The sequence below is a fragment of the Labrus bergylta genome, chromosome 4 (assembly GCF_963930695.1).
Source record: "Labrus bergylta chromosome 4, fLabBer1.1, whole genome shotgun sequence".
In the NCBI taxonomy this organism is placed as follows: domain Eukaryota; kingdom Metazoa; phylum Chordata; class Actinopteri; order Labriformes; family Labridae; genus Labrus; species Labrus bergylta.
The window spans coordinates 27,379,116-27,392,740 of NC_089198.1; the positions used below are offsets into that span (position 1 = coordinate 27,379,116).

Below are 13,625 nucleotides of genomic sequence, written 5' to 3' on the forward strand. Positions count from 1 at the left end.
GAATGATACTGTCAACATTTAAACTGTATATATAAATATATTACCCCCCCATGTCTAGCACAGTGTAAAGACAGAGGATATAAATCTGTCATGTTTCTGTAAAACAAACAGTCAAACTGAAAAAAATGAAAGCATGACATTTTTTTTCTCTGATTCCCGATTTTTTATTTTAAGGCATTCAGACAATCGCTGTTTGCTGTTGAGAAAGAGCGTCAGCAACATGATGAAAAAAAAAATGTATCCCATGTAAAAATAAAGCATGCCTATTTCACCTTTTTAATTTAAAAATGAACATAAAAGTGTGTGTATTTTTTTTTTTGATCCAACCATCAGAGGTTAGGCACGTTGCTCTCTTTCTCTGTGTTTAAGCAGCACATTGCATTGTTTGGGCAGATCAGATTTACACTTTTTGGCTCGTCCTCTGACAAGCGGTATGATTGCTGCTGACTTGTCCCTGTGTGGATTCTTGATGAACAGTAAACCCAGTTACGCCTGACACTCGGTTGACAGGCCTATGCTTCAAAGCTTTAGCTGCTGTGTTTGTCTCCTCACACCCCGTGATCGTGTTAGATGTGGTTTGCTAAGTACGGGAATGTCCAAACTCAGCCACATCCTTTTTCCAGTACTCAACAGCCATCGGTGGATAGCATACTGTAAGTGGCGGAAGTAGAGCCATAAACATTTTATCCGGCCTGCATTTACCTGTTTGTGTTGAGGATCATATACAGTATATACAATGTTTACAGCTGCATTTTCTGCACGAGCCGATACTTTCTCTTTTTACTGCCTGTGTGGAGGAAAATGCAGTACATTAGTCAGATGTATAGGACACGAAGGGAATCACAGCTGTTTAAAGCCCTCTCACTCAAGACAGATCCTTGAGTTCCCTCAAGTCTGACCTTTCCAAATCCTCCAAATATACCAAATATTTATATGGTCTACGACCGGTTTGGCTGTCGTATCCTTTCACTGAAGCCTCGTGAGTAATTGGGCCTGCAGTCTGAGGCAGGTCTTAGCACTGCTGATGTTTTTGTAATTCTCTCGCATGATAAACAAGGGGAAAGAAGCGGTCATTAAAGTTGCTGGCTCAACCTTGTCTGGCTCTGACGGTTTCCATCTCTTTCATCTGTGTGAGGATGCACAAAGCCTCACGACAATAAAGCACACGGAAAAAGACGTCCTTGATGAGAGTTAAGTCATAAACAGCAGCCCAAGGCCTATTATAACTATTTATCTGGGTGTGCGTTTTCCATCATGTTTGTTAGCACCCTGTTTTCAACTTGTTAACTTTTATAAGCTTTGTATCCATTCAAGGTCAGAATGAGTTTGAAATGACCAGTTGCTTTATAACTCAAACTTAAAACTTTTGTCAGCTTTTGCTTGGTAGCCTGCGCCTCAGAATTGCCAGTATGTTTTGTTTATTGTAAACAGTTTCACTCAGAGCTCAGCATGATACGTAGCCTAAAGAAAACACTTTGCTGGCAAAACACAGGATGCAGTGCGATTGTTGTAAAACTGAAATAGAAATTGGTTTGGATGATAAAAGTGAGTTTTAAAGGTCTTGAAACCTGTTAGCCATTTTTGAGGACAACTTTTATTTGCTTTAATTGTACAATGCAATCATGACACCTCATAAAGCCTGTCCTCACGCAGCACCAACACATCCCAGCGACTCATTCAAAGCCTGAAGTTACTGCTGATGTCATGGCAACAGCTTGCCGCCACTGTTTGGCTTCCTGTTTGAACAACCCTTTTGGTATTTAGTTTGAGGTGAGCAGACTAATCAAATAACAAAAGTTACAAAAGCCTTGTTAGCTCACAGCAGACCACAAGACTTAAAACGTTATTTAAAATAAATAATCTTAATTAAAAAAGACACCATGTAGAGTTTGGCCTATTGGTCTATTATACAACAGTTTTTAATGTTTGGATAGTTTTTTGTCTTTTACATTATTGATTTTTGAAGGTGTTACTTGGAGAGTGTCAATGCTGTTTTGTTATATTGTTGTCTGTCACATCAGTATAGTGACAATAAAACTTTGTACCGTATTAGTATTTCTAAGAACTGCAAAATGATTTGTTGATACAAATGATAAAGTGCACACATCATATCTTAAGTAAAACAGTAAATATGACAAATGTGAATCATTTCCAATGTATTTAATGTATTCATGAAGGACAAAAGAGCTTATTGTTCACCCAACTTAATTATAGACGACGGATGCAGTTTCTAAGGCAGTAAACATGTTTTTCACAGTTTGGTTAAAAAAAAAAAAAAAAACTCATGGCCTCCTGGCTTTTTTTTTTTCTTCGAGTGGAATTTCACTCACATTTACATGCAGCGAGCCAGATTTCATTAAAAAGGGTGGTACTCCATATAAAAGCTGAAGCGATCAACACTACACATATTAAAACAACAGCTGAGTCATGGAAAAGAATGCAGATTCCCATGCATTCATGTGAACAGGTATTGTTTTCTGAGAGATATAAACTGCTGTTCTTATGTCGGCAACCTTTGCCGACTCAGACGCACATTCAAGGAAAATGATGTTCAGTGACAACTTATGCAAGCTTTTTTTTTTTTTTTCAAGATTGTTGGACCGTGTCTCGCTTTCTAAACAATCACAGACCCAGGATGATTGAGGCGGACATAGTGGGTGATATGTGACAAATATTCCAGTCCAGATCCAAACATGCGACTGCTCAGTAATTTCTGGGCCTCGTCCAAGTGAACTTTATAAGCAACCACAAGTCCCGGGATTTCTTAGAAGAACTGTTTCATATTAAAAGTGATTGTCCATGGACAGTTAAGAGAGTTGTACTCTGTCCCATTTTCCATCATTGGGTTCTGATTTCAAGATTGCTCCAAATCCCAATTCTGGGACGTATTGAAATAGATCTTACTTATAGAAAAAACAAGCGTCTGCTTTCTGTCAACACATATCCTATGTTCTGTGTTTGTCCTCAGTGTGATTGGTGCAGACGCGGGGAACGGCATCCGAGTGTTCATCCCTGACATCGGCATGTTCGTGGCCGGCTTGGCCATCTGGCTGCTGTGTCGTAGTCTGGTCCAGAAGAGGCCGCCTGAGGACATGGCCCAGTACAACACTGACTTTGACGCAGAGGAACAAGTGGGTTTCATTTGTGGTGACATGTATCGTCTTGTCTGTCTATCGATCTGTCTGTCTGTCTGTTTAATGTGTCCTAGTTGTCTAATCCATCTAATCTGACTAGTTTGTCACTATCCCTGCAACAATACCTCATGATGTAATCATGTACAAATCACAGAAAAGTAGAAAATAATGAAGTTTGGAAACAAGACACTGGAGAGGTATTTCCCTTTGTGAATTAACAAAATGAATATATTTTCTTTTAAATTTAGTTCTATTTAGTTTTTCAATAACATTTACCACCTTAAAGAAGCAAAACCTGCTTTAATTAATTATAATTTTACAAATTTACAAATACAAAACACACCACACCCATCACATGATAACAACCTGTTTGGATTACGCTCAGTTAGTGAAGAACATATAAGTTATCTGACGTGTCTAAGTTTTCATGATGCACATAACACAAAAAAAGAATTAGAGGAAAACTGACTGAGCATTTCAGCCCTGATTTGAAGTATACAACTCTTTCTTTGGGGCATTTATAGAGAAACAGGACAGTGGATTTAGTGGGAAATCAGGAGAGAGAGAGAGAGAGAGAGAGAGAGAGAGAGAGAGAGAGAGAGTGGGGAATGGCACGCGGCAAGGAGGTCAGATTCCAACCTGGGCTGCCCAATATGAGGAATGTATCCTCTGTACATGGGGTGTGCAAATGAACCACTAATCCACTGGTGCCCCATTTTTTAAATTTATTTTGAGGGAATACAGGGATTAGGACCCAAATGCAGAGTAAGAGCAGATGTGATTTCATGCAATGAATCGATTGCAAAGAGGCAATAAACAAAATGCTCATTGCAAGGTGAGGCTGGCAAGGGAATCCAACTTTTGACACTGTACAAAGACAACCAAACAAGAATTAACCCAAGAGGAAACAATTAAAAAGGGAAAGGTAACTCTGATATTGAACTACAACAGGAAAATGAACAAACACCATGAAACAAGAAGTAACTCATCCTAGACAGTAGAGCAGGACTGAAGAGGGAATAATATCTAAAACTGTGTACTACTAGCATGTCTTTAATTTATACAAACAAAAACTGAAGATATTAAAAATGTTTTACAGTCTCTTAAACGTGATGATGATTGAAACGTTTCTCACACTATAGATGACCACAGACCTCAATGTGAACATATTTACACAGGAATATTCCATATTTCTTAACAGGGGGAAAGGAAAAAAATGACGATGAGCTTTCCATCATTTACAGTTTGCAGTTAATGTTGACTGGCAGGTATGCAAACAAGTTATAACAGCTCAGCTTCTTAATCCTGCCAGTGGTTTGAACTCGCTGAAATGTCCATTGAAGTGTCTTTTCTGTCCCCTTTGAGCCTAAAAGCTGGAAGAAGCAGAGCAGAAGTTTGCGTAGCTTGTTCCCCCCTGCGTGTTGATGACTTGGAATACAGCCCTCATCTGCTGCCGAGTCCTACTGACTCTTTATGACTCAGTGTTAATTAAATCCACATTTACTTTCACTTCTAATGTGCTGCTCATGCTGGCACAGATGGCACCACTTCCCATTACTGAGAAGAAACACCAGGAATTCCCGTGTAGATCCTGCGTTGTGTTGATTCCTGCCAGTGAGCCATCTGAGCTGAAATTGGTGTTTGATTCCAGCAGCAGTTTTACCACCTCAGTCTGCCTTTGTCTAGTGCCTTTTGTGTGCTTTTATAAGTCACAGGAAATGACTCACTAGTCATTATGCCTTTAAGTTACCGACTGTAGGAGAAAAAGGGGACACATAGTTGGTTAGAAAGTGCAGCCAAGGAAGAGCTGGCTGTATTACATCATGAGCAAACAGTGGAAAAACATCTGCCAAGATATGTCAAACAGCCACGTAAACCACACATTTGTTTAAATAAGCTGTGCTACATGGCAAACATGCCCCAGAAAATGCTGCCAACTGGGAGGGCTACCTGTAGGAAACAGTTTTCAGCACCATGGAGAGCTCAGATCCTCAAACTGCACAATCATTCATTACTGAAGTCTAACGCGTCACTGTGTCATCCATCCCGGAAAGGAGGAAGAGGAGAAGCTAAGCCTGGAAAATAACATCCTGCTCGAGGAGGATCTTGATGCAGGGTACGAGGCTGAGGAGGATGAGGAAGATGAGGAGCTGGATGAAGAGGAGGAGGAGGAGGAGGAGGAGGAAGAGGAGGAGGAGGCAAAGGAGAGCACCAAGATGAAGGTCCTGCGGCACGTGGCGCAGGTGGCATCCAAAATGAAGGAGGTTATCGGGAACTTGATCTCCACCGCTGGGCAGGTGGTGGTCACCATCTTGCTGGGCATGACAGGTGAGCAGCTTTGCATGTGGTGAAGTGAATCTACGTGTTGATCCTAATGCATCACAATGAGTTTTTTTTTATTTCTGTGATTGTTCTTAAGCAACTAAAAAGCAATGAAATGTAAAGGTTTGCAGAAACACTGTGGAGCTCAATACATTTTGAAATAGTTGTTATCATCCAATAAAGTGTTCTCGCTGTTGCTTTTTAATGTGCTTGTTATTGTGTATGGCTGCTACCTTGGCCATTTCTCTCTGGCAAAAGAGGGATGCGATTATAATGGTACTGAAACAAAGGTTAAGTGAATTATGAATATGTTGTAAGAAGACAATCCAGTACAGCCCGATATAGATATGATTTAGATATTTTTTATCAATGTTAGTTATAAATGGAGTCTATTGCAGCCACACACCTGCACCGCTGAGTTCTCTTCCTGATGTTGCCTTGCACAGCACTTGATCAGTGTACGAATGTGTGTGTGAAAGGATGAGAGCTGACATGTTGCATAAAGCACCTCGAGCGGTTGAAAGATTACGATGGACCTATAAGAGTGCAGTCCCTTTACCATTTAGAAAGATGGGAACAAATGTGAGCTTTAGTCATTCTATTAACCTTTTTATCGAGAAAGAGAAAAGGTTAACACATCTACAAAATGCCCTTCAAGTACACCGCTGACCCATTCTATGGACTTGCATCCCTTAAATGGAGGACATTATGGTTGGATATATTTAAGAGGGAGCTTTTCTCGAAGGTGTGCTTTAAAACAAAGTTAAAACAAAGATGTAGTAAGCTGTATCTGAACTGAAGTTAAGGACGTAAAACATACCTTACAGCTAGATGGATAAGAAATAAATCTGAGTCAAACAGTATTTATTTGAACCTGCTTCTAACACTGCTGTTTTTTCTGTGCTTGCAGGAATCATGCTGCCCTCGTTGACCTCAGCTGTTTACTTCTTCATCTTTCTGTTCCTTTGCACCTGGTGGTCCCTCCGCCGGACCTTCGACACACTCATCTTCAGCTGCATGTGCGTGCTGATGGCCATCTTTAGCGCTGGACACCTCATTGTCCTCTACCTCTACCAGTTTCAGTTCTTCCAAGAATCCATTTCACCCGACGACAGCTACATCAGGTCAGACGCAAAAATGGCGTAAACTTCTAAAATCTTCTGCATTACCTTGTGTGTTTTCTGTGTGTCTTTTTGTGCGGCCAGAAGTTGAAACAATACACATCTTATCATTTATCTTTCTAAATTGAAAAGTGTCAGGATTTCTACTTTGAAGAATAATCTACATTAAAGACAGTTTGTTAATGTGGACCCCAGGAAGAATAGCTGAGCTCTCAGGTACAGCTACTGGGGATCCTAACAAATAAACAAATAAACAAATAGTTCAAACTGTCTCTCACGCAGCAGCTAAATCTAGAGAAATTAAAACCTACAATTCTGTGTCTTATTTACCTTACCAGGAAACATTAATAGAACAAGCCCATACTTTGGGTGTCTGGCTCCTTCATAATGTGAAAACACATGATGTGATGATAGGGCTCAGCAGCCAGACCTCCTTTGACTCTACAATAATTATTGCACCCAAGGCAAGTTTGTTTAAATGATGATAAATATTTACTATTGTTACAAACAAGAAGGAAAAGGCGATGCTGCTGGAGGGGGGAAACTGTATATCTTTATTCTACTCGCAGCACATCAATATCAGCAGCAGAGCTTTTAGGCTCTTCACTACAACAAGTGTTGTTTCATTATGCATGAGAGAGGAGACAATCAGCTGTCTGTGGCTGCGGCGGTGAAACGTTGTGGTTGGAGAACGCCACATAGTTGCACATCTTGCCAACATACGTTAGTCACAGTTGTGATGAATGCAGACCAATAGAAAGAAACTCACTCGGCTCATTGTGTTTGACTGACAACCTGAAATGCAAACAATGCTGTTTAATCACTAATTCAAGAAATATAAAGGATACCACACTTGATGGTTCACATTAACATGTTTTTTTTTCCCGCTATGGTACCAAAGAGGAAGCATTTAAATATATGATTTGTAAGTAAGGATGTTGCCTTCACTTGAAAAAAAAAAATCTGAAGTGAAGTTATTATAATTTCAGAATGACAAGAAATGTTTTTAGGTAAAATATCTGATCTTTTTATCTGAATTCACGAGAAGCTGCTACCTCAAAAAACCAGATTGCTGGCACAATACCTGTATCTTCTGAAACACACAGAGCCGCAAACATGCAATATGTATCTGTAGATACAGTATGCATCAGAGATAAAATTACAATGAATGTTTGGATTTCAAGCTCTATTTTACCATTCAAGATAATGTGGTGCCAAAATGAATGAAAAACATTGAGAATTAATCCTTTATAATTGTATATATTGTAATGGTAGACATCATGATGTAAAATATTATAGTATAATAGTTTGATATGATATAGTTTAAGAGTTAATCTGGATAAATATACCCGTGGTAATAAACAATAATGTGATACATTTACAAAATGTTACTGCAAAAAATGTTAACAAATTCCCCTTCTCATTTTCAAGATTTATTTTCTTTGGCAGAGACAACAGTACAGAAATGTATTTACTCAGCCATCTGGTACAAAGATAAAATATAAAACAAGGCACAAAATAAAAGTTTATATAATGTACAGAACATTTTCTGTTGTAATTGCATTAGTTGTAAAAAAATTCAGATGGATTTCCTTAAATGGAAATCCTCTCCAACAAAACCCAAAGAACACAAACAGTTTAACTAAGAATATAAAAAAATAACAAAGTCTAAAAAAAGATCTGTTCAGTAGTTCATTTAACTAGCAGCACGTGATCTGAACCTTTAAATCACGATGCCTTTATCGTCAGCATCACCAGCAGCGCTGTAGCTATTGTTTCACTGTGGCTTTTGTCTCAGTGCCCTTGGTGTTGCAGAGTTGTATTGATCTCACGGTTTCTCATTTGAAAACTGTGCTGCTGCGTGTCAGGACCGAGGCTATTTACAGCTATGTTTAGCTGAAACTGCCTTGGACAAACCTTGTGTCCTCCCCATCCCTCTCCTGGTTTAGATGGTAGATAAGGGTGTGATTACACTGCTGCATTGATGGGTTTCTGGTTAAAAAAAGCCCTTATTAGAATGAATAGATTCCCTTCACACCATCTGCCCACTATTCAATCTGTACATACTGCAGTATACTGTGAAGCAAAAGGACTGTCTCATAGACTGGAAGCACAAAGTCTGTGGTTTCAACCCTGGGGTGGAGTCCTGAGATAAATATGAGAGTTTGCCACTTCATAAAAGGGAACAAACAAAACACTAATTACACTTTACCTCTTAACTGGTGGGTGGGGACCCAAAAGTGGGTCTTGTAGCAATTTTCAGTGAGTGTCAAAAAGGTTATGGGATACTTTTTAAAACATGTTTGTTTTGTTCTGTCTCTTTGTTCTGTCAGATGTTTTGTACCATCTGAGGTCCAAACTGCATTCATTTTCATCAAACAAATCGTACTGATCGAAAAGAATCAGAAAATTAACTGCAAATCACGAGCTGTTAGAGTGAAAAAAAAAATACTGTCTGCTGAGAGTCGTTGGCAGTATTCATACAGAATGTCACGCACTGGAAAGTTTTTCCAGTGATGTTGACAACAATTTCACCTTCATTTTACCCAAATAATCTGTAATTATAGGTTACCTACATACTGGAATAGTGTCCACTTATTTTCAACTAATGAACTCTGTGTGGACAAAACCAAACTCAGTCAGCTTGAAAGTGCAGCGCTGTACAGTAGAGCGTTCATCTTTACAATCAGACCCAAAACAATTGCAAACTGCACATCATTTGGCACGTTGGGCTTGAATATCATTACCGCAATATGCGTTTTAAATTGACAGAGCAGATAAACGGGGCAACTGATGTGCAATTCATGTAGATATCGACATGATAGATCTAGTCTGAGTGAATACTCCCCTGAGTTCATTAACTGATGAGCCATTACAAGTCGACCTTGCCTTATTTAAAAGGGTCTTAAGACAAGTTTCTTGGAAACCAGTCAACCAAGCTACCTGATAATGTAAATATGATCATGTATCAAGGTGTTTGAATGGGTGTAATGTTTTTAAACAGTGCACTTCTCATTTTGGACTTGTGTATTTGAGGTCCTAATTTTGGGAAATGTACCACAAGCTTTTTTGATAGCTCTTGAACAGGGGAACTATTTAATCATCTGTCATCTCCTCATGTGTTCATGTTGACTTTCCACAGCACTGAGGTATTTCTGTCTTCTGCTGTGCATCACAGTTTCTTCTGATCCAGCCTGTTTCCTCTCTGCACACTCTCAGGCAGGCACTGGGAAACTCTTACAGACGTAAATGTGTGCAGCCCCCCCATTGGACAATAGGCCACCTCAGTGCCTGGCCTAATTGTGCTTGTTGACAGTGACTTGGCCTTGCTGTCGGCCGGGTGTTGAGTTAGTCTGTTGAGAGGTCTGGCTTCAACTCTGTTTCCTGCCTCCCTTCCTTACAATGGAAGTCCCCAGTCATGTGACCACCAGCTTCATATGGCCTTCCCCAGCTGCAACAAGAAACCATTCAGGAAGTGTGGTGGGGTCAGAGGGGGGCGTCTACTCCTCCACATGGCAAAGAAAGAAAAGACTTAGGAGGCATCTAAATCTGTGTGGTTGTCACTGGAAGACGTCAGCGCCTTTCCTGTTGAGCAGATGACCTTTATCCTGCTCAGAGGAAAAGGAGTGAATCATGTGGCATCCTTTGTGGTACAAACAGATTTTCAGCCCCTGTGCATTTCAGAGATTCCAAGGTTAGGGCGTAGAAAATGATTTGCTTAGCAGGAATGCTTTGAAGCAGAAATTCATTTACATGAAGCCATTCAAATGTTAGAATCTTAAATAATGCTCTCACTTGACGTGCTAAACTCTTTTTGATTGGTTGACATTGTGTTAACATTTTAAATGTACAATGAAGGTAGTTTGATATTCTCTGTTAAGAGCATAAGGGCCCATATTGAAAAAAACTTCCAAGAATTAATGTTCAAATGTTCAAGACATACCTCCTTTAAATTATGAAAATACTGAACCAAAGTTTAGAAAAACTCCATTCATCCATCACTATATTTTCAATCTCATATCTTTGGAGTGTGTTGGGGTGGGAGCATGCTTAGTAATGTTGTCTAGGCATCACATTCCCAAGCCCCAGCATCTCGTAACCAATTGGGTTTGTAATCCTTCCACTGATTTTCTTTTTCTATGGGAATCATCTTTGGATGATCCTGCCAATTGGACATGCCCAGTAAACCTCCAAAATCACACACAAAGGAGGCATCTGTAGTTAAAGCTCCGCCTTTATCTCCTCTTTATCATATCAGTCCTGAATATTGCCTTCAATACTGCTGACACAGCACATTTAGAGTACTAGAGAGGTCTTCTAGGCTGGTAACCTCTGATAACATGGGGAAACCAAGCCAACATGTATTTCATTTAACCAAAAGACAGCCTGACTGTGCAGGTTCCTTTGCAAGTAAGGTGTCCATCACCTCATTTAATTTGGCTTTATTTCTGGAATCAATAACTAGATTTATAGACAAAGAACTCCAAACGCTCCTACACTGAATAGAATGTAATGAATTAAACTCTACACTTATCTCAGTGAAAACAACCCCTGATTAATTACATTGGACCAGTTTACAAAAGATTTAAGCATCAGTATTCATATGTTAATACCTCTGGCTGTTCGAAGGAAACACAATTTAAGAAAGACAATCATTTTATCCCTCATAAGGTTTGTTTAAAAAGAGTTTAATTATTGTATCTATTAAGGGATAAATACAAGGACAAAGGTTCTTTTTTTCAGGTATAAACTATGGAGCCACTTCATTAGTTAGGATTTGATCTCTAAGAGATAATAATTACTAACATTTTTTTATGTAATACATCGTTTATCAATTGGTCTTTGAAGAATCAGAAAACAAAGAAAAATGACGATCTCAAATCATCAATCTTATGTAACTATAAATGTCTTGTTTTGTCTAATCCCCCATTATATTCCATATAGCATGTTGGACATAAAGCTAAATATACATTTCTAAGAAACTAGTTGTGTTCTTAGAAAACAGTAAACCTGTAAATCAGATCCTTTCATCACATTTTTTTATGTGTATGTTTAGGACCTCAATGTTTACAAAAGCTGAAGCTTTGTTTATTCTGAAAGTTCCTGATTTCACATCTTCAGTTCTTGTACAATATGCCTGTTTCCTCATATGCCTGTCTGTCTGTCTCTGCAGTGTATTTGGCATCTCTCCCATTGTTCAGAGCAACTGTTCCTACACATGGAAGCTCATTGTGCACCCGCAGCGTAAGTGGTACCACTTTGTCAACCCCATCATGCTGCTGCTTCTCTACTACACCCTGGCCACGCTCATCCGTCTCTGGCTGCAGGAACCCATCGACCTGCTGACGGTGAGGACAGCAGACACAATTCAATAAAAACACAAACATTTACTGGAAAATATGTCGATTATTTGGTCAGAGGGTCAATGTACTCTGTGACATGATGGATTTGTTTACCGTAGAATGAACAAAAACAAAACTAAGTCATTGCTTTTTAGACATGAGGGGTCTGAGAAAAATGTTTCAGATAAAAACCTAATTTCTTGTTGGTTTTCTAAAAAATCACAGAGCAAGAGTGTCATTCTTGATTCTTGTAGTCAAGATAGGGTACTTTATATTAAATCTATTTTTACTCTGTTTCTGTTCATAACTCTTTGCCAAGTGCACAAAGTACACAGCAGCTATCAATCAATCAATCTTTATTTGTATAGCACCAATTCATAGACAATTTACAAAAAAGCAGGTCCAGACCTTACTCTTAGTTATTTTATTATATACATTTTATTGCAATTATTATTTCCAAAGACCCAACATTAATCCACCAGGAGCACAGCACTAAGCAACATTAGAAAAGTTAAAAGTGGTAAGAAAAAGCTCCCTTTACGAGGCAGAAACCTCAAGCAGAACCAGACTCATGTTGAACAGCCATCTGCTGAAACTGTGTTGGGCTTGGAAAGTGGGATAGAAGGAGATGTAGGAAGCTATAGTGTGTGTGATGCACAAAACAGCTCAGTGACCAGAAAGTAAAACAATACATAAATGACAACTCTTAATCATGGACATCACAGCTGAAATGGAAAATGACTGTATCAGAAGGTTCTGAGGGTGTTTTTATTTATTTTTTTATTTTTTTACCTTTTTTACTGCTGGGAAAGTAAAACCTAAAATAAGCAGAACAGTGTGTGATTAAAGTATAATAAGTCCTGTAGTATTTGAATGAGCTCCTGTGTTGTGAAGATTTGGTTTGCTGTTATTGTAAAAGTCGGGTGGATGCAGGCAGCCGGAGTCGTCAAAGATACTAAGCTGCTATTTGGCACACAACACCCCCATAAAGCTCGTCAGTACATTCCAGACAGAGAACTGAAATAGAAGCAGATTGAATTAAACAGGCAGCCAGGTGGCCTCGTGAGCAGAGAAACTGTATTGATGGAAGCTTACAGGAGGATCGATCAGTCCGCCGTAGCTCAGGTGTTATCTGAGACACTGTTGTTCTAATTTTGACAGAGCGTGAAGGGAGGATGAATCTTGGCACCTTGTTCCAGTGTTACAGTGCTGCACAGGGACAGAGCAACTGTGACTGATTTGCCCTAATGAACGTTTTCTGTCAAACTCTGGGACCCCTTTGGACAAAGCAGGATCATCTATCTCTGATCTTGTCCTGGACAAAAGAAATGTTTTCTGATTAAAAAAATCTCATCCTTCTTTATTTTAAATGTCTGATGTGCAACTCACAATTAATTTAGTCGCTGAAAATTGTGTTCGAGCATTGAACTGTTAATTGACTCGTTTGACTCTGACCCCGCAGCAGAGGTGACCGGCATATAAAATAACATTATGTAGAAATGTAGATAATGTAGAAATAAATTCTCTCTCTCTGAGGGTCTTTTGTAGGTCATATGGAGGCATCAGACTTATTCGTAGTCCGTTTCATGACCAGACAAAAACTCCTCACAGGAGCTTTAAATTGAATTTTATGTTCAACCAAAGTCCCCTTAGCCCCATTTTATTGGATGAGCTAATTTTCCATCAGTATACAATCAATAAAGTTT

The 13,625-nt window shown here is 39.1% G+C and overlaps 1 protein-coding gene across 1 annotated transcript in view; it reads left to right on the forward strand.

Moving 5' to 3' along the window:
- LOC109981593 (piezo-type mechanosensitive ion channel component 2) overlaps positions 1–13,625 on the forward strand; it is a 97,963-nt gene that overhangs the window by 24,283 nt on the left and 60,055 nt on the right. The window contains exons 5-8 of the mRNA XM_065954272.1: positions 2,969–3,131; positions 5,189–5,462; positions 6,367–6,580; positions 11,751–11,925. Coding sequence (XP_065810344.1) covers positions 2,969–3,131; positions 5,189–5,462; positions 6,367–6,580; positions 11,751–11,925 — 826 coding nt within the window. The remainder of the gene's footprint in view (positions 1–2,968; positions 3,132–5,188; positions 5,463–6,366; positions 6,581–11,750; positions 11,926–13,625) is intronic.